The 24382-nt window shown below is 43.8% G+C and overlaps 1 protein-coding gene across 1 annotated transcript in view; it reads right to left on the bottom strand.

The window, feature by feature from the left end:
- LOC137645866 (ankyrin repeat domain-containing protein 13C) overlaps positions 1-24382 on the bottom strand; it is a 185527-nt gene that overhangs the window by 113915 nt on the left and 47230 nt on the right. Inside the window, exons 3-4 of the mRNA XM_068378862.1 lie at positions 17144-17248; positions 16729-16860 (exon numbers count right to left, since the gene is read on the bottom strand). Of these exons, the coding sequence (XP_068234963.1) occupies positions 16729-16860; positions 17144-17248 (237 nt within the window). The remainder of the gene's footprint in view (positions 1-16728; positions 16861-17143; positions 17249-24382) is intronic.

Here is a 24382-nt window from a genome sequence, read left to right as displayed (position 1 = left end):
AAAAGGTTCTGGAATTAGGGAATTGTAGTGGTGGAGCCCCCACCACTACTGCACTCGTTGCTACGAATGGTCCCAGAGTGTAGCAGTTCTCGTAAAGAGACTGGACATTCTTAAGATAAAAGACGCGAACACTGATTTGCTTTTCCAATAGGTTGCGTCAAATATACTTTGCAGAGATCTATTTTGTTTAAAGGCCACGGAAGTTGCGACAGCTCTAACTTCGTGTGTCCTTACCTTCAGCCAAGCTTGGTCTTCCTCATTCAGAAGGGAATGAGCTTCTCGTATTAACAGTCTGATAAAATAGGATAAAGAATTCTCTGACATAGGCAAAGATGGATTCTTAACTGAACACCATAAAGCTTCAGACGGGCCTCGTAAAGGAATTTAAAATAGAACTTAAGAGCTCTTACAGGACATAATACTCTTTCTAGTTCATTTCCAACCATACGATAAGTTTGGAATATCGAACGATATTGGTCAAGGCCGAGAAGGCAGCTCGTGTTTGGCTAGAAAACCAAGTTGTAGAACATGTAGCCGTTTCGGATGAGAATCCGATGTTCTTGCTGAAGGCATGAATCTCACTGACTCTTTTAGCTGTGGTTAAGCATATCAGGAAAAGAGTCTTAAAGGTGAGATCTTTCAGGGAGGCTGATTGAAGCGGTTCGAACCTGTCTGACATAAGGAATCTTAGAACCACGTCTAAATTCCAACCAGGTGTAACCAAACGACGCTCCTTCGTGGTCTCAAAAGACTTAAGGAGGTCCTGTAGATCTTTATTGTTGGAAAGATCTAAGCCTCTGTGACGGAAGACTGTTGCCAACATGCTTCTGTAACCCTTGATAGTGGGAGCTGAAAGAGATCGTTCTTTCCTCAGATATAAGAGGAAGTCAGCTATTTGAGTTACAGAGGTACTGGTCGAGGATACGGATACTGACTTGCACCAGCTTCGGAAGATTTCCCACTTCGATTGGTAGACTCTAAGGGTGGCTGTTCTCCTTGCTCTAGCAATCGCTCTGGTTGCCTCCTTCGAAAAACCTCTAGTTCTCGAGAGTCTTTCGATAGTCTGAAGGCAGTCAGACGAAGAGCGTGGAGGCCTTGGAGTACCTTCTTTACGCGTGGCAGACGTAGCAGGTCCACCCTTAGGGGAAGTGTTCTGGGAACGTCTACTAGCCATCGAAGTACCTCGGTGAGTTATTCTCTCGCGGGCCAGAGGGAAGCAACTAGCGTCAACTTTGTCCCTTCGTGAGAGGCGAACTTCTGCAGTACCTTGTTGACAATCTAGAACGGAGGGAATGCATATAGATCTAGATGTGACCAATCTAGTAGAAAGGCATCTATATGAACTACTGCTGGATCCGGGATAGGTGAGCAAAGTATTGGGAGCCTCTTGGTCATCGAGGTTGCAAAGAGATCTATGGTTGGCTAGCCCCAGGTGGCCCAAAGTCTCTTGCATACATCCTTGTGGAGGGTCCAATCTGTTGGAATTATTTGTCCCTTCCTACTGAGACAATCTGCTATGACATTCAAGTTGCCTTGGATGAACCTCGTTACTAGTGAAAAGTCTAGACCTGTTGAACAGGTGAGGAGGTCTCTTGCGAACTCGTACCATGTCAGAGAGTAGGTCCCTCCTTGCTTGGAGATGTAGGTCAAAGCAGGGTGTTGTCCGTGTTCACCTCCACCACTTTGCCTTGAAGGAGAGACCTGAAGCTTTTCCAGGTCAGACGTACTGCCAGTAGCTTCTTGCAGTTGAAATGCATTGTCCTTTGACTCGAGTTCCATAATCCCGAGCATTCCCTACCGCCTAATATCGCACCCCAGCCTACATCAGATGCGTCCGAGAAGAGAACGTGGTTGGGAGTCTGAACAGTCAGGGGAAGACCCTTTCAAAGGTTGATAAAGTCCTTTCACCAAGTCATACCAGACTTTATCTTTCCGGAAACCGGGATCGAGACCGCTTCTAGCGTCTTGTCCTTTTCCAGTGAAAAGCAAGATGATACAGAAGAGGACGGAGGTGTAGTCTTCCAAGTGACACAAATTGAACCACGGATGACAGTGTCCTAACCAGACTCATCCACAGCCTGACAGGGCAGCGTTCCTTCTTCAGCATCTTCTGGATGGATAGCAGGGCTGGGGGTTGATCGTCTTGTTCAGCAATGTCCTCATCAGAGGGTTCCTCATCCGAAACTGATGAGGAAACGGCAACGGAGTGGGCAACGTCTGACTTGCTGAATCCGGTCGCACTGGTGGATGCGTGACGGAGCCGGACACAATATCATGGTACTGCTGCACAGTCTGTGAACTGTCAACCATGGGGACGCGAGGAAGTACAGCGTCAACCCGAAACTGTCTAGACTGTCTGGGTTGTGCAGTCAACCCCCTACCGGGTTGCTGAGGTTGCCGCACTGCGTCACAACAAGTCACCTCTGCTGGTTGTTGAACGTCTTCCTAGTGACACACTGAACGTCCACAACCACCTCCGAGAGTCGCTTAACGTCAACGTGCGACTGGCAACCCACACTGGGTCGCATCGGTGGAGGAACCACCTCAACTGGCGGACGCGAGTAGGATACCTCAGCGTCAACAGGGCGCACAACCAACCGGTAGGAAGGTTGTTGGCCAGAAGGTTCTTCTCCGTAAAAAATCCTCTATCAAGGACACAAGCTTGGACTGCATGTCTTGCAACAAAGCCCATTAGGGTCTATGGGAGCAGGTGTGGCAACAGACGGGGTTAGCGACTGAAGCGGAACCATTTACCATCCCTGTAAGCCTTGTTATGCTTTAATTAAAGTCCATAGGAGGCTAAGCAGCTTAAGGCTCCTCTCCAAATGACAGAGTCCTCAAAGGAATATCAGTAGGAGGGAGAACAGCACTTTCTCATCTACAGGAACCATGTCCGAGAAAAGCTAGGTTATCTCAAGTGAGGTTCTCACTGGTGCATAAGCAGGAGACCAGAAGGCAACGTTATGTAACTGCTTGATAGTCTGTGAACTGTCAAAAACTGAACTGTCAACCACAACAGGGCGTGAGGACATACAGCACTGGTGCATTAGTAGCAGACCAGAAGGCAACGTCATGTAACTGCTTGACAGTCTGTGAGCTGGCAACAACCAAAGCTGTGTGGGGAAGCCTCAACTCCTGACTGACTAGTCTGCTGCGGGCGAGTGGCGGTAACCACAGTGGGTTGCGGAGGCTGACACACCGTGTCAAAACACGGCAGCTTGTGGTAGCTCACGCACGGCAACGGAGTGCTCCGTGTGTCTGTGGGAGTCAGCATGCGTCTGGCAGGGTCGTCTGCGCATGGGTGGAGGAGCTCTCACAACAAGAGTGTGGGAGCAGGCAGCCATGCTGGGCGCACAACCGTGGTAGGTTGTAGGCAAACGGGTGCACCGTCAACCTTCTCCGCAATCGGAGTGTGGGAGCAGGCAACAACCAAAGCGGAGTGGTGGTGCGTGGTGGGGACTGCCGTGGGTTGCGGAAACTAACGCATCGCGTCAAAACACGGCAGCTTGACTCCACCTTCCCACTGCTGATGCGGTAGCTCACGCATGTTAACGGAGGGTGCCGCACGTCGGCTAACGTTAACATGCGTCTGGCAGGGTCGATTGCGCATCGGAGGTGGAGCTCTCCGCAGCCGGAGTGTGGGAGCAGGCCGCCTCAGCGTGAGCTGGGCGCACAACCGTGGAAGGTTGTAGGCTAACGGGAGCAGTGTCAACCTTCTCCGCACGAAACTCCTGCATAACCGCAGCTAACTGAGTCTGCATAGACTGCAGTAAAGACCACTTAGGGTCTACAAAAACGGCAACAGACGGAGCTACTGTCTGTTGTGACTCAGGGACTAAAACAGCTGGTGCGGCAACAGACGGAGTTACTGCCTGTTGCGGTACCACCTTGCCTCTCTTGGGAGGTGTGCAGTCGTCGGATGACTGCAGCGAGTCCGAACTGACCCAGTGGCTACACCTAGGCCGTTGGACTTGCGCGGAAGGGACCGACTTGCACTTAAAAAGCTGCAAGATGTGGTCCATGGTTTCTTACGAGAAACCTCTTCCGCAGACGAGGAATAAATGGGCTCTCTCGTCTTTGTGTGGGTGGGGCGATCTTGGGTAGATACGCCCGAAACCACGGAGGGAAAAACGTCTGTTCGTTGATCAAGGCCTGTGGAACCCATAAGTCGTTCGACATTACTTCTCCCCTCGGCTTGGGAGATTGGAAGAGGTCCCGGACTAGGTGAACGACTGGCACGAACAGACGAACCCTCGGACGCAACACTGTAACACTTTGCGCATATCACTTTATCACTTTTGATTTTCTGTTTTGCACTTATTTCACTGAAATCGAAACTTTAACTGATTTCTACCTGAAACACGCAATCCTATCCTTCATTAAAAGGTAGTAATTGCGAAAACAGTCTTACAATGCAACAGAAAAACATAAATAAAGATAAAGAATTCAGTGGCTGGAAAAGAGACTAAACACTAGATCAAATAAACTACGTTTACAATCTCTCACCGTACAAAGCCTGGGAACAAGAATAAAACCCTAGAAACGTTTTACCTTCTTCCCCTACAGCGACTAGGGAGGAGAGTAAAAAAGCGAGAACAACGTTACCCGCTTGAACGAAACGTTTATTCTCCTCTCTCTCCCTCCTTCTCTATCTCTCTCTCTCTCTTCTCTCTTGATCTCGCACCTGAGAGAAGAGCCCAATTATATATCGTTAAAACATGTTATTTGCTAAAGGAAAAAACTGAAAGGTTTTCCAAATAAAAAGTTCCTTTAATTTAGAATTTAAACCATTTAAGCTAAGAGAGAATGAACGAAACGCTAGAATCGGTTTACTCTTACTGCAAAGTGAAACCGTGATACACTCTCTCTCTATCGTAACGATAGAGCGCATGTTGAACGTTCTGAACGTCAACAACTGCGTAGACTAAAAAACTAAACGTTAGTTCATCTTTGAAAACAGTACGAGACTATCAAAGGAATTCTTTCATAAAACATTAAAATTAAAAAAGTATTAAATTCTTTAAAGGTTAAATACGATATAACGGGCTCAATGTTAATTAACTTCGGTTCCAAGTTAGGACCGCCTACTATTAGGAAAGGTCGCATATAAACAAACATAAAAATTTATTTTTATAAGTTTATAATAAATGGAAAGTTAATCGAAGAGGCCTATAAAGGCGGAGAGATATAAAATAAATAGATCTATAACGTGTTAAGCAAAATTACCAAAAACCTAAACACACTTCCGTCTAAGGGAAGGGTCGGACATTTAAAAGTGAAAGAGAGTCCATACTCTCTTCGTCACCATAATTAAATCTATCCAAAACGAGTTCAAGTTTTGAAATGAAGAAAAAACCCCTGCATAGCGAAAGCTCAAAACTGGAATAGTGTACTTCACCAAATCGTTGTGAAAACCAATCCAGTTAGAGACGGCGTATTTAGTAGGTCTTGCCAGTGGCACGACAGAGAGAAAATTGGTTCTATGTTGACATCGAGTACTTGAGTACCTACTTGACAGATGGCGCTGTTGATGTACACCCCCACCTGTATAGCGATCGCTGGCGTATTCCGCCCGTAGGTTTTTTCTGTCGGGCAGCAGAGCTGACAGCTATATGATCATCGGGTAAGTTTAATATTGAAAAACACCTGTTATGCTAACCCTTTCTTTGAGGCAAAGAACTAGCCTTCTGGGGCAAATGTGCTAGTACTGTACTAAATTGGCCTTCAAGTAATTTGTTATTACTTAAGAGCTTAAAAGAAGAAAGCCGCAGTTTTTTCAGATTTGTCCTCAAGATTTTTGTTAACTGCATCAACTCTCTTCTTTCCAAGCTCTTTTGAAAAACAAACTCCAAACCCCTTCCACAAATAGGAGTGAGAAACATTTTCTTTTAAAGGGGTCAGTCTTCACTTGCTTCTTCAATACAAGTACATGCAACACATCTCAAAGAAAACTAGGAAAACTAGGCATATGTTTTGCATAGGATCTGACTAGCCTGATTCACTAATCTAATCTACCTTAATATTCATAATAAAATACCAAAGTTGCTTTAACCCTGGAACGGTACGGTGGGTCGTCCGCGACCCCGAGCGTCAAAAAAAAAAAAAAAGAGGTTTTTCTCACGTGACTCATCCCCGTGACTGAATTTGTGGGTGATCGACCTGCAGTAGGTGTCTCGCCTACACGCTCTAGTAGTGTCCAGATGTGCATTGCTGTAGCTGTACTCCTTCCCCGATTTCTGAGACGCGTCGGGGTCGAGCGCGACCGAGTTTACCCTTCTAAGGTAATTTGCATAATTATCAAAGTTATTACGTATTATGAAATTGTCGTAGAATGGTGCAACTTGTATAGGTTATCAGTTGTGGAAAGTCTTGGTGGATTGTTTGGCTACCATGTGCATGATTTTTTTTTAGTTAAAATGTCGTTCATCACCACGAGGACCATTTTACCGCGAGTGCCCCTTTTTCATTTTTTTTCATTTTTTTGCCAAGTCATTTTTCCGTAAGATATTGCCAAATAGTGTCGTAAAACTTTTGCTTTTTTAGTGTTGGAAAGTGTGTCTAGATGATCTGGCTACCCATGCGTGACTTTGTTTTTGTCAGATACGACGTAGTTATTGGTATATGGGGTATTTAACTGCGGTTGCCAATTTCTGTTTTTTTTCAATATTTGTAAAAATTTACTATGTAGTAAGGAATTGCCGTATATTATTGATTTTTTTTTCATGTTTATTTGTTAGAAAGTGTGCCTTGAGGGTTGGGCTAACACGTGCATGTCTTTTTTTTTATCTGAGATGCCGTGTATTAGAATGTTGGCCATTTTTCCGCGAGTGCCCCTTTTTATTTGTTTTGCATTTTTTTGCTTAGTCATGTTACCGTAAGGAATTGGCAAGTAGTGTCGCAAAACTTATATTTTTATAGTGTTGGAAAGTTTTTCTAGATGATCTGGCTACCCATGCCTATCTTTATTTTTTAGCCAGATATGGCGTATATATAGGTATGTGTTCGATTTTCCTGTGATTGCCATTTTTTCGTTTTTTCCCATTTCTTTCAAAATTACTACGTACTAAGGAACTATCACAGAGTAATGATTCATTTAGATGTTTATTCGTCGGAAAATGTTCCTTGATGGTTTGCCTAGCACGTGGCTGAAATTTTTTTTTTCTGAAATGCCGTATATTAGAATGTTGGCCATTTTTCCGCGAGTGCCCTTTTTATTTGTTTTGCATTTTTTGCTTAGTCATGTTACCGTAAGGAATTGGCAAGTAGTGTCGCAAAACTTATATTTTTATAGTGTTGGAAAGTGTTTCTAGATGATCTGGCTACCCATGCCTATCTTTTTTTTTAGCCAGATATGGCGTATATATAGGTATTTGTTCGATTTTCCTGTGATTGCCATTTTTTCGTTTTTTCCCATTTCTTTCAAAATTACTACGTACTAAGGAACTATCAGAGAGTAATGATTCATTTAGATGTTTATTTGTCGGAAAATGTTCCTTGATGGTTTGCCTAGCACGTGGCTGAAATTTTTTTTTTTTTCTGAAATTCCGTATATTAGAATGTTGGCCATTTTTCCGCGAGTGCCCCTTTTTATTTGTTTTGCATTTTTTTGCTTAGTCATGTTACCGTAAGGAATTGGCAAGTAGTGTCGCAAAACTTATATTTTTATAGTGTTGGAAAGTGTTTCTAGATGATCTGGCTACCCATGCCTATCTTTATTTTTAGCCAGATATGGCGTATATATAGGTATGTGTTCGATTTTCCTGCGATTGCCACTTTTTCGTTTTTTCTCATTTCTTTCAAAATTACTACGTACTAAGGAACTATCACAGAGTAATGATTCATTTAGATGTTTATTTGTCGGAAAATTTTGTTTACTTCTTTTTTGATTGAATATCATCAAATTTTTTTAGCTAAAATATTATGTTGTTTTACATTTTTTTTTTCGATTATATTTCCCTTCAAAAAAAATTTTTCGGGTCAGAATTCTAATTTTATAGTCGTAAAATAATTGACAATCATCCAGCAATCCACCATACAATTTTTATGCATATCCAAGAATAATTAGATTAGTAAATAACACCTTGAAATTGACATACCCTTCCTGCATTTCAGGTGACAGATTAGGGAGTCTGAGTCAGTGTGGTTGGCGGCCATTTTGTGGACATCCGAAGCGTAAGTTGCCCTATCTATATATATTCTTGTTCCTGTTCCCTATAGAATTTGTGATATTTTGGTATATTTTTATCTGCATAAATATCATATTATATATTAAATATATTTATTTTTTTACGAAATTTCTAAGTACTCAAAAAATGACCTTTAGATATGGCCCCTGATATAAACGTAATTTACAAAATAATGAAGATTTTTTTACATATTTCTATTTTAGGATAACATGTTTATTCCCTAAAAAAATTAGCCACTTCCTATTTCATTTGGGTACCCAAAAAAATTCATGAAATTTGGACAAATTTTTTTGGCCAAAAAAAGTTACCCTTTTTCTGGGGCGGCCTGTGACGGCCGGTGAGAAAGGTGAGAAAGGTCCTTCCTTATACCTTTCCTAATATAAATCTTCCAAATATCCTAGAGAAAGATAAAAGCATGGAATGCAGAGGTTACAACCCTCGCGCGAACACCTTGTAGGTGTCGTGTATTAAACAAAGGCGTGTGAAAACCACTATTCACAGGTTGTTTTCCATTTAGATAATCCCTTCATCAATGGGGAGGGCCGTGACAGGCCCTAGAGAACATGGTTGAACTCCCCAACGACACCTACCACGCGCGCCCTCTAGGACATCCTTCTTTAATTGGACTTGCATCAAGCCGAGTTTTTTTGGGCACAGTGTTTTCTCGAAGAGTTTCTCGTTATTTCAACATGACTGACGTTGTTACTTCACACTTACCAATGTTAAGTACCATAGTTTGTTTTGGCAGCTTTTGGCAGTACCGGGCATTTGTTCTGTTTCCAATATGGTGGTTTTTAGTTTTGGAACCGATTGTCCTGCCGAGGTATCGGCAGCCATTTTGGGTATGTTCGCTTCGGTAAATTTTCTAGTTATTTTTGCCCATCTGGTACTCTGTCAGCTAGGTTATATCACTTACGTTTTATGGCCTTTTATGTTATCATTAATTATTATTAGTTTTTACTATGGTATTTATTTGCTTGCAAGTCCAATTTGGACCTACGAAGAATAGCGATTTAAAGATAGCGTTTTAAAGCATAGTAGCGATTTAGTCTGTTAATTTGTACCCTGGAGGGTTCGTTTTAGACTATATCCTTGTTTATTTGTTACGTTGTCGTTATTCTTCGTTATTACTATTACTAAGAAAAAGCAATCAATTTTATTAATTTTCTTATTTTATTGTGTGATGTTAATTTTTAATATGTAACCTTGAGAGCGAAAGCATAGAGTGCTCGTTTCCTGTTCTACAGGTATGAGTTATCCTTTCTCTCGTTTTCTTTGAGTAAGAGAGGTGAATTTCCCGTTCTCCGTTTTTATACGATCACGGGTTATTCAGGCCTCCTCTCAGTATCAGAGTTGATGATAGTACGTTTAATATTATAAACGATTTATTGATGTGGTTACTGTTAATATAGCTAACACTATTATTAGGTTCGTTAGTGTATGAGTCATTAATTGGGGTCGTTTTATACCGACACCCTTAGCTCCGCCTTGAGTTATGCTTAGCTCCGCCTTAAGTTATGCTTAGCTCCGCCTTGAGTTATGCTCCGCTATAATGGATACTCATTGGGTGAGAACTAGTTATCGTTCCGGAGCAGATTTTTGGAGTGCAACGGTGAAATCCGGCACTCGGACTCCAGCTGAAGCCTTTTACACACGAACCTTTGTCATGTTTGATCACAATTACACCGTTAAGGCCCCCGTTTTCATCGTATCTCCGGCTTCACTGGAGATAACTCATTCATTGAGGTTAATGTTATCGTACCGGAGACAGTCACGATATCACGATGACGGGCCTTTGCTACCGGACCTCCGGTAAAAACAGAGATCAAGCAGGAGTCCAGAACCGGAGTTAACAGTGTGATACCGATGAAGTTTAGAGATTCATGCTACGTGGTTACTGGTTTCTATTATAATTTCTTAATTTATTAAGGTGTTAGCTACTACCATACTCACACATAATTAAGATTTAAGTGTTTCTGATTCATAAGTCAATGACAAGAATCTCAAGGAACATCCAGACTTATGTCTTCTTTCTTTTTACAGAAAGTCCGCTGCACTGCCAGGGGCTGCTCCGCTGCTTTTACTGATCCCATGGGCCATGATCTATGCCGGGCCCATGCCCATTGCGCCATATCCTTCTCTCGGGAACCGGGACAAGCCCCCTATACGATATGGTTTCCGGAGTCATGCATGCTCTGCTATGAGCTGTCAGCCCTACTCCTGAGCGAGGAGGTAAGTTGGTTCTAGTTTGTCCCTGTTAATATCCTTTGCGAAGAATTAATTGCTCTTTATATATTGACTTCAGTTTTGGCTTCATCATTAATTCCCCTCTCCTCTTTCAGGCTGATGATGAATCTCTCAGGGAGGCGAGAGCTACTCTCCGGCCTTGGGTGTCAGGGTTTGGGAGAAATGCGCCGGCTGGCGCACCCTATCTCCTTGATGGAGACATGGCTTCTCGCCTATTCCCAGGCTCTACTACTGCAGCAGTTCCACCGGAGACAGCGGCCCCGTTAATTGAAGTGGTTAGAGCAACCATTCTAACTGAGGAAAAGGTTTTAGTGACGGAGGCCGAGCCCTACCTAGGTCTGGACGAGGAACCCATGGATGAGCAGGTAGGTGGTGTTGAGTTGGTGGACCCCATTTCACCCCACACTCCTTCCTCTACTACTTCCTTTCACGGCTTTGATAAACCTACGGCTTCTCCTCGAGGTCCCTCCGTTCCTGTACGACCCAAGGTGAAGCCACTACGTACCTTTAAGCCTTCAGCTTTGCCATTATCAGTGTCACCGGTTCCGGGACCCTCAAAGGATCCTGATGTTCATATTACTATACCTAAAACTGTGACTCCTAAGAAGTCAAAGTCCACTAAGTCCAGGGCTTCGTTAAGAGGATCAGGCTCGGGAGCCCCCTTTATCCGCCGCCATGGTCAGGGATATTGTGAAAGAACAGATACAACAGTATCTTCAACAGTCTAGGGCAGACCAAGGAGCTATGACGGAGCTCAAAGATATGGTGGCAAGTCTCATCCGTTCCGGAACTCAGATGCCCCCTCCTTCAGCCCCGGACGCATCGAAGTTACCTCCCTTCGAGAAAAACAACCCTTGGAGGTTTGCCTTACATGCTCCATATATTGATGGTGCCATAACTCTAGAGGGCATAGGCACCCGTCCTCTAGAGGACTTAGAATTTTACCCTCCGGGACTAGAATTCCCATTCAACGGCTTCGTCCGATTGAAAGAACATGCCTTGGTTAGGTTAGACAAGGTACCGAAGGAAACGGTAATATTCCCTAAAGAGCAGGCCCAAGCTTTCTGGGCCAGGACGTTGTCAGACTGGGGGTGCACTAATTCCAAGCTCACCCCACACAAAGGAGCCTACACCATATTTACAGCTTCTCCAGTTATTACCTTGCCTATTACAGATAAAGTGGCAGCTCTTACTTTTCAGGCTATCAAAGAAGGTTCTGCCATGCCGGCTCTTAAAGAGACCGATCCCACCTCCATGCTCATTCCGAGTACCGTTACTATCTGGGATGATGCCCCCCCTACTTTCACAGTAGGGAAGTTAGACCCAGACTGTGCCTCTAATCTGTTCTCCGAGAAGCTTCCTAAATTACCAGATATTCTTCTCAAGACTGAGTTTGAGGCACGGAATAGGTTGGCTAGGTCTCTCCACTCCATTCCCTCCGTTGAGTCCCTAACCTCACTTTATCCGACCGAGACCTTGTTCCGGGTATTCACAAAGAACCTGTCTCTGTCCTTCCAAATCGACTTACACGAGTTTTGTTCGGCTCGGGTTAGTTGCAGGAAGCACGTTCTTTCTGAGGCCTCGATCAGGCATGAACCGAATAGGCTGATAGCTTCCCCTGCTGGGGTAAGAACCTTTTTCCTCAGGAGGAGGTGAACAAGGTACTACAAGACGCTGCGAGAGCAAATCAAAATTTGCAAGTGAGGTGGGGCCTTACTGCCAAAAAGAGGGTTGAAGGTCAAAAACAAACCTTCTTCAGGAAGAAACAGAGGTTTGCCCCTTACAAGACGAGCCGAGGTCACTACCAACAATCGCCGATTGCCCACTCGTCTTCACAGTCTCCCACTGCTTCGTCTCCTCTACAGCCGAAACACCCTCAACAGGTGGTCTACCTCACTGCTCCCCCAGGTACCCAACCCAACCCCGTTTGGATGCCCTCACCCGCATACAACCCTAGCTACGGACCCTCAGGTCCCTTTCGTGGACACCAGAGAGGTAGCTACAGGGCTAGAGGACAGTTCCGTCAACGAGGCGGACCTAGGACAAGGGGTTCTCGAGGAGGGAAAAAACCTAGATTCACTCCCTCGCAATGATATAGTTCCGGTAGGGGGGAGACTTTACCACTTTCGAGACCGTTGGACCTTCAGTCCGTGGGCTCACAGCATAGTCTCCAAAGGCTTGGGGTGGAAATGGTCACAAGGTTCTCCTCCTCCACCAGTGACCTCCTTCCAGAGACCCATAACCATTCTGAGAGAGTACACCACCGAGTTACTAAAGAAAAAAACAATCAAACGGGTTCGATCGCTGAAGTTCCAAGGCCGCCTGTTCACAGTTCCGAAGAAAGGCTCGTCGGCATTGAGAGTGGTCCTGGACTTGTCAAAGCTAAATTCTTACATCCTCTGCGACAAGTTCCGGATGTTGACCATCTCTCAGGTACGTACCCTGCTTCCCCGTGGGGCCGTCACCACCTCTATCGATCTTACCGACGCCTATTATCACGTACCAATAGCTCGAAACTTCTCTCCTTACCTAGGTTTCCGTCTAGGCAGGAAAGCCTTTGCATTCAAAGTCATGCCCTTCGGCCTCAACATTGCACCCAAGATATTCACGAAACTGGGAGAGACAGTGTTAGAACAACTCAGGAACCAAGGGATTCAGATCGTTGCTTATCTGGAAGATTGGCTTATTTGGGCTCGGTCATCCCTGGAGTGCAACAGAGCTACGAAGAAAGTACTTCGTTTTCTCGCCAACCTGGGATTTCGGGTCAATCTCCAAAAATCCCGCCTACTTCCATCAGACCGCTTCGAATGGTTAGGCATACAGTGGGACCTTGCATGGCACAAGCTGGTTCTACCTCCCAAAAAGGTAAGAGAAATAGCTTCCAAGGTCAAGAATTTTCTAAAACACAGACAGGTGTCCAGAAGAGCCTTAGAAAGAAGCCTCTGCCTTCTTCAATTCGCTTCAGTAACAGATCGCCTATTGAAAGCCAAACTCAAAGACATCAATCGAGTTTGGAGAAAGAGAGCCACAGTACCTTTAAGAGACAAGGTCTCGAAAATCCCCTCTGTCTTGAAAATGAGATTACAGCCATGGTCCGAACCGAAGAACCTCTCCAAATCGGTTCCTCTTCAATTCCCACCCCCACAAGTGACAATTCATACAGACGCGTCTCTGAGTGGATGGGGGGGTTACTACGAACGTCAGATGTTTCAGGGCTCTTGGTCACCCGCCATGAAACACTTCCACATCAATGTTCTCGAAGCCATGGCAGTGTTCTTGACCCTGAAGAGGCTCTCTCCTCCGAGGTCGACCCACATCAGAGTAGTGTCAGACAGCACAGCCGTAGTACACTGCATCAACAGAGGAGGATCCAAGTCACCCAACCTGAATCAGATCCTGGTCGCTATCTTCGCCTTGGCAGCAGAAAAGAACTGGTTCCTGTTAGCAACCCACCTAGCGGGAGTCCAGAATGTGATAGCGGACTCACTATCCAGGACGAAACCACTGGAATCAGAATGGTCTCTGGACAATTTCATTCCGGTGAATACTCAGGCTGGTTCCGGACCTTCAGGTAGATCTATTCGCAACTCAGATGAATCACAAACTTCCTTGTTATGTGACACCAAACATGACCCTCAAGCTTATGCCATAGACGCATTAACCCTGGATTGGAACCATTGGAGGAAGATTTACCTATTTCCTCCAGTGAATCTTCTAATGAAAGTATTGCACAAACTACGCTCCTTCCGGGGGGCAGTGGCCTTAGTAGCACCTCACTGGCCAAAGAGCAGTTGGTTTCCTCTCCTCCTTGAGCTGAAACTCCGACCCTTCCGGATTCCATTCCCCAAACTAACCCAAGTAATTCAAACACAGACTGTGTCAGATTCCTCAAGGATAGCCAAAACCCTAACTTTGTGGACTTCATGAAGTTTGCAGCTCATAAAGACGCAAACATTGACCCGGAAAACGTTCTCTTCATCGAAGCGGACAAAAGGGACTCGACAATTCGTCAATATGATTCGTCTGTTAAGAAATTAGCAGGTTTCCTAAAGAATTCAGACCACACTCGTATGACTCCGAATTTAGCCATCTCGTTCTTTAGGTTCTTATTTGACAAGGGCTTGGCAGCTAGCACTATAACTACCATCAAGTCAGCTTTGAAGAAGATATTCCTGGTTGGGTTTAACATTAACCTAGCTGATTCCTATTTCTCATCTATTCCAAAAGCATGTGCTAGGCTTCGGCCGTTGGATCGGCCGCAAAAAGTCTCTTGGTCTCTGAACAATGTCCTCAAACTCGCGTCGGACACTGACAACGAGTCCTGCTCTTATATCACTCTGCTTAGGAAGACGTTATTTCTATCAGCTATGGCCTCAGGTGCTAGAATCTCAGAACTAGCAGCGCTCTCACGTAACCCGGAAAACATAGATTTCCTCCCTACAGGTGAAGTACTACTTACCCCAGACAGAGCTTTCCTAGCTAAAAATGAGGACCCGCAAAATAGGTGGTCCCCTTGGAAGATCATCTCTCTTCCCCAGGATCCTTCGCTGTGTCCAGTCACTACTCTCAGGACCTTTTTAGCTAGATCTGCCACCCGCTCGTCTGGCCCCTTATTTATCAGGGAACAAGGTGGTACTATGACCATTCAAGGTATCAGACAACAAATCCTCTACTTCATTAAACATGCTAACCCGGAATCATTTCCCCATGCTCATGATATACGGTCAATAGCTACCTCTATCAATTACTTCCAGAACATGGACTTTGATGACCTTAAAAAATACACGGGTTGGAAATCTCCTATGGTTTTCAAACGCCACTATCTAAAGAACTTACAGGCCCTTAAATACCCTACGGTTGCAGCGGGGAGTCTTATCTCCCCCCATTAATCTCTGATTATTTCTTTATTCCATCTCTTCTCTCCTCCCTCCTGACCACCTCTCACACCACGTCGCCACTCTCCTGGGTGGTTCGTTAGCCCTAAGTTATTTTGCCATGTTTAATTGTTATGATTTAACTGTTATTGTAATTACCATTCCTGTAAAGTTTAGATATGCTTAGACATGTACGGTTGATACCTTTTACGACAGGACACTCAGGTGATCCCTGGTCCTCATATTATTTTAGCATTACATCCCCTATGCCTATGGATAGTTTATGATTTATGTTTACTTACAGTATTATATTATTGCCTTACATGGTGTTTGTTTTCTCCTTATTTTGTTATTAATTTATTGGGCTTGGAAGGCATTCTCTGGTACATTCTCACCGGCCGTCACAGGCCGCCCCAGAAAAGGGATTTTGACGAAGGAAAAATCTATTTCTGGGAAGAGGCCTGTGACGCCCGGTGAAACCCTTCCCGGTTATTTGATACGGACCCTACCCCTCTTTTTTCCTTGCCAAGCCATATGTTCTTGCAGAAGGATGTCCTAGAGGGCGCGCGTGGTAGGTGTCGTTGGGGAGTTCAACCATGTTCTCTAGGGCCTGTCACAGCCCTCCCCATTGATGAAGGGATTATCTAAATGGAAGACAACCTGTGAATAGTGGTTTTCACACGCCTTTGTTTAATACACGACACCTACAAGGTGTTCGCGCGAGGGTTGTAACCTCTGCATTCCATGCTTTTATCTTTCTCTAGTATATTTGGAAGATTTATATTAGGAAAGGTATAAGGAAGGACCTTTCTCACCTTTCTCACCGGGCGTCACAGGCCTCTTCCCAGAAATAGATTTTTCCTTCGTCAAAATCCCTTTTTTCTCATTTCAGATCTTCACCTCCATGGGTCCGACTTCATCCAAAATACATCAAGATGTGTCCTAAACATTCAAGAATCAATTCCTAAAAGGATTTGTGTATATATGTATAAATTTTTTTTTTATGAATTTTTATGTAAGGTCTTTTTATTTGTCTACTTAATTTTTCAAAATATTTATAATAAATAGTTTTTCAGCAGATGAGTAGTATTTATCTTTACAGTAGTTTTAAGCATTCATTGAACTTTTTTTTGGCAAAAAAAAAAAAGGAGGTTACTGCAAAAACAGATTTTTCAAGAATTTTTTTTTTTGCGTCGGGGTCGCGCGCGACCGAGTATACCCTTAAAGGGGTGTCCGAGGAGCGTACCTCTCCAGGGTTAATGATTCTTTAAAAAACACCAAAGACTAAAACCATTTGAATATGTAAACAGTGAAACTTGGCCACAAGGCACAACACTTTAGAATAAAATGGATGCTGTAGACATATTCTAAAATTTGTAACTATAAGAATCATAAAAGAAATTGCATGCTGTTATACATACCCCAACTCTGAAAATCCCATTTAAGTTCCATATAAAAATCGCCCATCTGTGAAAGCGCCCTCACCAAGTCCGGTCTTCGCATTTCCATGTGCTCCCTGGACTGCTGTTTTAGTTTCCTTAACAATACTGAAACTATACAAAAAAATCTTAGCTAATATACAAATAAAGAAGTTAAGGTTATTATTCTAATTGCCATGTAAGTGAACCTCCATTTGTGTCTTGAACATCTTTATATATAAAGTGAGTACATACAGAGTAAGTAAAATACAAATTGAAAAATATATTAAACAACTGGCTACCAAATCTAAATGGTGACTGGAAAAGTTTAACTGGAAAAGTTGGGAGGTGCACAAAGAAAACAAATAAATCAAAGAAAAAAATAAAACAAAACTAAAATACTGAAAATAACACTTACTAGTTTGTCGATCACCAAAGCTAATAGCCTCTGCAAGCGGACTCCAACCATTACAATTTTTTACTTTTACTGGTGCCCCATGCGCCAAGAGAAGGTGTATACACTCTGTAAGAAATGGCAAACATAAATATTCCCAAACACAAAACTGTTATATCTTTTTATTGTATGAGAGGATTTGAAAATTTTCTTCAACAATTAACGTACTTGAGACAAAAAGTTAATTAACAACTATGCCTTAGAATCTTTCATCATCATTATTGGTTTTACACCAGCTTTTCCACTTTAATAGTCAGAGATGAAATTAACAGATTCCTGAATTCAGCTTGTTTGGTACAGTCTATTGTCAGCATTGTTTTGGCTCAGAAGCATAAGTTCAAGTACTTTCCTAGCCAGTAGCATTTATAATAGAAGAATATCCAGTGGATATATATTCCCAAAGTTAATTACATATTAAATACCATTTGTGGTTGATATTTACATCTATTAAAGTCATGCATGTTAGTGACAAACAGTCATCTAAAGAGCCACATGTTGCAAGCACATCCATCAATGACTTAATATGGTGGAAATGGGTTGATTTCAATTCTAAAAACAGATTCTTAAATTTGACAGGAATATCTAGAGCAGACTTGAAATAAACTTATATCTCTCTTGGTACAGTCTAGTGCTGGTGTCGTTTCAGCTCAGAGGCATAGGCTTGAGTCCTTCACAGCCAGAGCATTTACCATTAAAGAATTTCCAGTGGATATATATTCCTAAGGCTGAATTCAATATCAAATGCCAGAAATGAAAGAAATAAATTGCAATATAATATGATTGAGTGAAATTAGAAGAACTGGAAATTCTATGTAGCGTTAAAAGATGGGCATAAAGTTTGCTACAGAAGACATGAAAGGAAAAAAGAAAATGAAATGGGTTTTCTTATTAATAAAAATCTTGCAGGTAACATAGAAGAATTTTTTAGTACTAGTGATAGAATTGCAAGGTTAATTATCAAACTAAATGCGAAGATTAAATAGAAGATCATTCAAAGGTGTGCACCAACAACATCCCATTCAGATTGGGCAATTTCAATGCTAAAGTAGGTCAAAAGACGAGAGGAAAATCAGCAGTAGGTAAATTTGGAGTAGGCACAAGAAATGACAAAAGAAATATTCTTTTAGAATTTGCTGTAAGAAATAATCTTAAAATCATGGACACAAATTTTATAAAAGGAAACATAGAAAATAGACATGGAGAAGACAAAATGGCGAAACAAAAAATCAAATAGATTTTATTCTCAGTGAAAAATGTTATTTTCCTTAGTAAAATAAATTTTTGAATATACTTACCCGATGATCATATAGCTGTCAGCTCTGCTGCCCGACAGAAAAAACCTACGGGCGGAATACGCCAGCGATCGCTATACAGGTGGGGCTGTACATCAACAGCGCCATCTGTCAAGTAGGTACTCAAGTACTCGATGTCAACATAGAACCAATTTTCTCCTCTGTCCACTGGGTCTCTATTGGGGAGGAAGGGTGGGTCCTTTAATTTATGATCATCGGGTAAGTATATTCAAAAATTTATTTTACTAAGGAAAATAACATTTTTCAATATTAAACTTACCCGATGATCATATAGCTGATTCACACCCAGGGGGGTGGGTAGAGACCAGCATTACATGTTGACATTATTATGAGCTAAGTATTCCGTATTTCATTTTAGCAGTTATTCAAAATAACAAGCATAAAATAAATAAGTACCTGGTAAGGAAGACGACTTGAACAATTACTCTGCCTTTTTAAGTACATCTTCCTTACTGAACCTCGCGATCCTCATAGGATGCTGAGCGACTCCTAGGAGCTGAAGTATGAAGGGTTGCAACCCATACTAAAGGTCCTCATCAAAACCTCTAATCTAGGCGCTTCTCAAGAAATGACTTTGACCACCCGCCAAATCAAGTAGGATGCGAAAGGCTTCTTAGCCTTCCGGACAACCCAGAAATATTTCAAGAGAAAGATTAAAAAGGTTCTGGAATTAGGGAATTGTAGTGGTGGAGCCCCCACCACTACTGCACTCGTTGCTACGAACGGTCCCAGAGTGTAGCAGTTCTCGTAAAGAGACTGGACATTCTTAAGATAAAAGACGCGAACACTGATTTGCTTTTCCAATAGGTTGCGTCAAATATACTTTGCAGAGATCTATTTTGTTTAAAGGTCACGGAAGTTGCGACAGCTCTAACTTCGTGTGTCCTTACCTTCAGCCAAGCTTGGTCTTCCTCATTCAGAAGGGAATGAGCTTCTCGTATTAACAGTCTGATAAAATAGGATAAAGAATTCTCTGACATAGGCAAAGATGGATTCTTAACTGAACACCATAAAGCTTCAGACGGGCCTCGTAAAGGTTTTTAAAACAGAACTTAAGAGCTCTTACAAGACATAATACTCTTTCTAGTTCATTTCCAACCATACAATAAGTTTGGAATATCGAACGATATTGGTCAAGGCCGAGAAGGCAGCTCGTGTTTGGCTAGAAAACCAAGTTGTAGAACATGTAGCCGTTTCGGATGAGAATCCGATGTTCTTGCTGAAGGCATGAATCTCACTGACTCTTTTAGCTGTGGTTAAGCATATCAGGAAAAGAGTCTTAAAGGTGAGATCTTTCAGGGGGGCTGATTGAAGCGGTTCGAACCTGTCTGACATAAGGAATCTTAGAACCACGTCTAAATTCCAACAAGGTGTAACCAAACGACGCTCCTTCGTGGTCTCAAAAGACTTAAGGAGGTCCTGTAGATCTTTATTGTTGGAAAGATCTAAGCCTCTGTGACGGAAGACTGATGCCAACATGCTTCTGTAACCCTTGATAATGGGAGCTGAAAGAGATCGTTCTTTCCTCAGATATAAGAGGAAGTCAGCTATTTGAGTTACAGAGGTACTGGTCGAGGATACGGATAATGACTTGCACCAGCTTCGGAAGATTTCCCACTTCGATTGGTAGACTCTAAGGGTGGATGTTCTCCTTGCTCTAGCAATCGCTCTGGTTGCCTCCTTCGAAAAACCTCTAGTTCTCGAGAGTCTTTCGATAGTCTGAAGGCAGTCAGACGAAGAGCGTGGAGGCCTTGGAGTACCTTCTTTACGCGTAGCAGACGTAGCAGGTCCACCCTTAGGGGAAGTGTTCTGGGAACGTCTACTAGCCATCGAAGTACCTCGGTGAGTTATTCTCTCGCGGGCCAGAGGGAAGCAACTAGCGTCAACTTTGTCCCTTCATGAGAGGCGAACTTCTGCAGTACCTTGTTTACAATCTAGAATGGAGGGAATGCATATAGATCTAGATGTGACCAATCTAGTAGAAAGGCATCTATATGAACTACTGTTGGGTCCGGGATAGGTGAGCAAAGAATTGGGAGCCTCTTGGTCATCGAGGTTGCAAAGAGTTCTATGATTGGCTGGCCCCAGGTGGCCCAAAGTCTCTTGCATACATCCTTGTGGAGGGTCCAATCTGTTGGAATTATTTGTCCCTTCCTACTGAGACAATCTGCTATGACATTAAAGTTGTCTTGGATGAACCTCGTTACTAGTGACAAGTCTAGACCTGTTGAACAGGTGAGGAGGTCTCTTGCGAACTCGTACCATGTCAAAGAGTAGGTCCCTCCTTGCTTGGAGATGTACGTCAAAGCAGGGTGTTGTCCGTGTTCACCTCCACCACTTTGCCTTGAAGGAGAGACCTGAAGCTTTTCCAGGACAGACGTACTGCCAGTAGCTTCTTGCAGTTGAAATGCATTGTCCTTTGACTCGAGTTCCATAATCCCGAGCATTTCCTACCGCCTAATGTTGCACCCCAGCCTACGTCCGATGCGTCCGAGAAGGGAACGTGGTTGGGAGTCTGAACAGTCAGGGGAAGACCCTTTCAAAGGTTGATAAAGTCCTTTCACCAAGTCAGACCAGACTTTATCTTTCCGGAAACCGGGATCGAGACCGCTTCTAGCGTCTTGTCCTTTTCCAGTGAAAAGCTAGATGATACAGAAGAGGACGGAGGTGTAGTCTTCCAAGTGACACAAATTGAACCACGGATGACAGTGTCCTAACCAGACTCATCCACAGCCTGACAGGGCAGCGTTCCTTCTTCAGCATCTTCTGGATGGATAGCAGGGCTGGGGGTTGATCGTCTTGTTCAGCAATGTCCTCATCAGAGGGTTCCTCATCCGAAACTGATGAGGAAACGGCAACGGAGTGGGCAACGTCTGACTTGCTGAATCCGGTCGCACTGGTGGATGCGTGACGGAGCCGGACACAATATCATGGTACTGCTGCACAGTCTGTGAACTGTCAACCATGGGGACGCGAGGAAGTACAGTGTCAATCCGAAACTGTCTAGACTGTCTGGGTTGTGCAGTCAACCCCCTACCGGGTTGCTGAGGTTGCCGCACTGCGTCACAACAAGTCACCTCTGCTGGTTGTTGAACGTCTTCCTAGTGACACACTGAACGTCCACAACCACCTCCGAGTCGCTTAACGTCAACGTGCGACTGGCAACCCACACTGGGTCGCATCGGTGGAGGAACCACCTCAACTGGCGGACGCGAGTAGGATACCTCAGCGTCAACAGGGCGCACAACCAACCGGTAGGAAGGTTGTTGGCCAGAAGGTTCTTCTCCGTAAAAAATCCTCTATCAAGGACACAAGCTTGGACTGCATGTCTTGCAACAAAGCCCATAAGGGTCTATGGGAGCAGGTGTGGCAACAGACGGGGTTAGCGACTGAAGCGGAACCATTTACCATCCCTGGAAGCCTTGTTATGCTTTAATTAAAGTCCATAGGAGGCTAAGCAGCTTAAGGCTCCTCTCCAAATGACAGAGTCCTCAAAGGAATATCAGTAGGAGGGAGAACAGCACTTTCTCATCTACAGGAACCATGTCCGAGAAAAGCTAAGTTATCTCAGTGAGGGTCTCACTGGTGCATAAGCAGCAGACCAGAAGGCAATGTTATGTAACTGTTTGACAGTCTGTGAACTGTCAAAAACTGAACTGTCAACCACAACAGGTGCATGAGGACATACAGCACTGGTGCATTAGTAGCAGACCAGAAGGCAACGTCATGTAACTGCTTGACAGTCTGTGAGCTGGCAACAACCAAAGCTGTGTGGGGAAGCCTCAACGCCTGACTGACTAGTCTGCTGCGGGCGAGTGGCGGTAACCACAGTGGGTTGCGGAGGCTGACACACCGTGTCAAAACACGGCAGCTTGTGGTAGCTCACGCACGGCAACGGAGTGCTCCGTGTGTCTGTGGGAGTCAGCATGCGTCTGGCAGGGTCGACTGCGCATGGGTGGAGGAGCTTTCACAACAAGAGTGTGGGAGCAGGCAGCCATGCTGGGCGCACAACCGTGGTAGGTTGTAGGCAAACGGGTGCATCGTCAACCTTCTCCGCAGTCGGAGTGTGGGAGCAGGCAACAACCAAAGCGGAGTGGTGGTGCGTGGTGGGGACTGCCGTGGGTTGCGGAAACTAACGCATCGCGTCAAAACACGGCAGCTTGACTCCACCTTCCCACTGCTGATGCGGTAGCTCACGCATGTTAACGGAGGGTGCCGCACGTCGGCTAACGTTAACATGCGTCTGGCAGGGTCGATTGCGCATCGGAGGTGGAGCTCTCCGCAGCCGGAGTGTGGGAGCAGTGTCAACCTTCTCCGCACGAAACTCCTGCATAACCGCAGCTAACTGAGTCTGCATAGACTGCAGTAAAGACCACTAAGGGTCTACAAAAACGGCAACAGACGGAGCTACTGTCCGTTGTGACTGAGGGTCTAAAACAGCTGGTGCGGCAACAGACGGAGTTACTGCCTGTTGCGGTACCACCTTGCCTCTCTTGGGAGGTGTGCAGTCGTCGGATGACTGCAGCGAGTCCGAACTGACCCAGTGGCTACACCTAGGCCGTTGGACTTGCGCGGAAGGGACCGACTTGCACTTAAAAAGCTGCAAGATGTGGTCCATGGTTTCTTACGAGAAACCTCTTCCGCAGACGAGGAATAAATGGGCTCTCTCGTCTTTGTGTGGGTGGGGCGATCTTGGGTAGATACGCCCGAAACCACGGAGGGAAAAACGTCTGTTCGTTGATCAAGGCCTGTGGAACCCATAAGTCGTTCGACATTACTTCTCCCCTGGGCTTGGGAGCTTGTAAGAGGTCCCGGACTAGGTGAACGACTGGCACGAACAGACGAACCCTCGGACGCAACACTGTAACACTTTGCGCATATCACTTTATCACTTTTGATTTTCTGTTTTGCACTTATTTCACTGAAATCGAAACTTTAACTGATTTCTACCTGAAACACGCAATCCTATCCTTCATTAAAAGGTAGTAATTGCGAAAACAGTATTACAATGCAACAGAAAAACATAAATAAAGATAAAGAATTCAGTGGCTGGAAAAGAGACTAAACACTAGATCAAATAAACTACGTTTACAATCTCTCACCGCACAAAGCCTGGGAACAAGAATAAAACCCTAGAAACGTTTTACCTTCTTCCCCTACAGCGACTAGGGAGAAGAGTAAAAAACGAGAACAACGTTACCCGCTTGAACGAAACGTTTATTCTCCTCTCTCTCCCTCCGTCTCTATCTCTCTCTCTCTTCTCTCTTGATTTCGCACCTGAGAGAAGAGCCCAATTATATATCGTTAAAATATGTTATTTGCTAAAGGAAAAAACTGAAAGGTTTTCCAAATAAAAAGTTCCTTTAATTTAGAATTTAAACCATTTAAGCTAAGAAAGAATGAACGAAACGCTAGAATCGGTTTACTCTTACTGCAAAGTGAAACCGTGATACACTAACTCTCTATCGTAACGATAGAGCGCATGTTGAACGTTCTGAACGTCAACAACTGCGTAGACTAAAAAACTAAACGTTAGTTCATCTTTGAAAACAGTACGAGACTATCAAAGAAATTCTTTCATAAAACATTAAAATTAAAAAAAGTATTAAATTCTTTAAAGGTTAAATACGATATAACGGGCTCAATGTTAATTAACTTCGGTTCCAAGTTAGGACCGCCTACTATTAGGAAAGGTCGCATATAAACAAACATAAAAATTAATTTTTTATAAGTTTATAATAAATGGAAAGTTAATCGAAGAGGCCTATAAAGGCGGAGAGATATAAAATAAATAGATCTATAACGTGTTAAGCAAAATTACCAAAAACCTAAACACACTTCCGTCTAAGGGAAGGGTCGGCCATTTAAAAGTGAAAGAGAGTCCATACTC

This window comes from Palaemon carinicauda, chromosome 8 (genome assembly GCF_036898095.1).
Source record: "Palaemon carinicauda isolate YSFRI2023 chromosome 8, ASM3689809v2, whole genome shotgun sequence".
Classification (NCBI taxonomy): Eukaryota; Metazoa; Arthropoda; class Malacostraca; order Decapoda; family Palaemonidae; genus Palaemon; species Palaemon carinicauda.
Note: the sequence above shows the minus strand (reverse complement) of the source record. Positions and strands in the feature narration are given on the sequence as shown.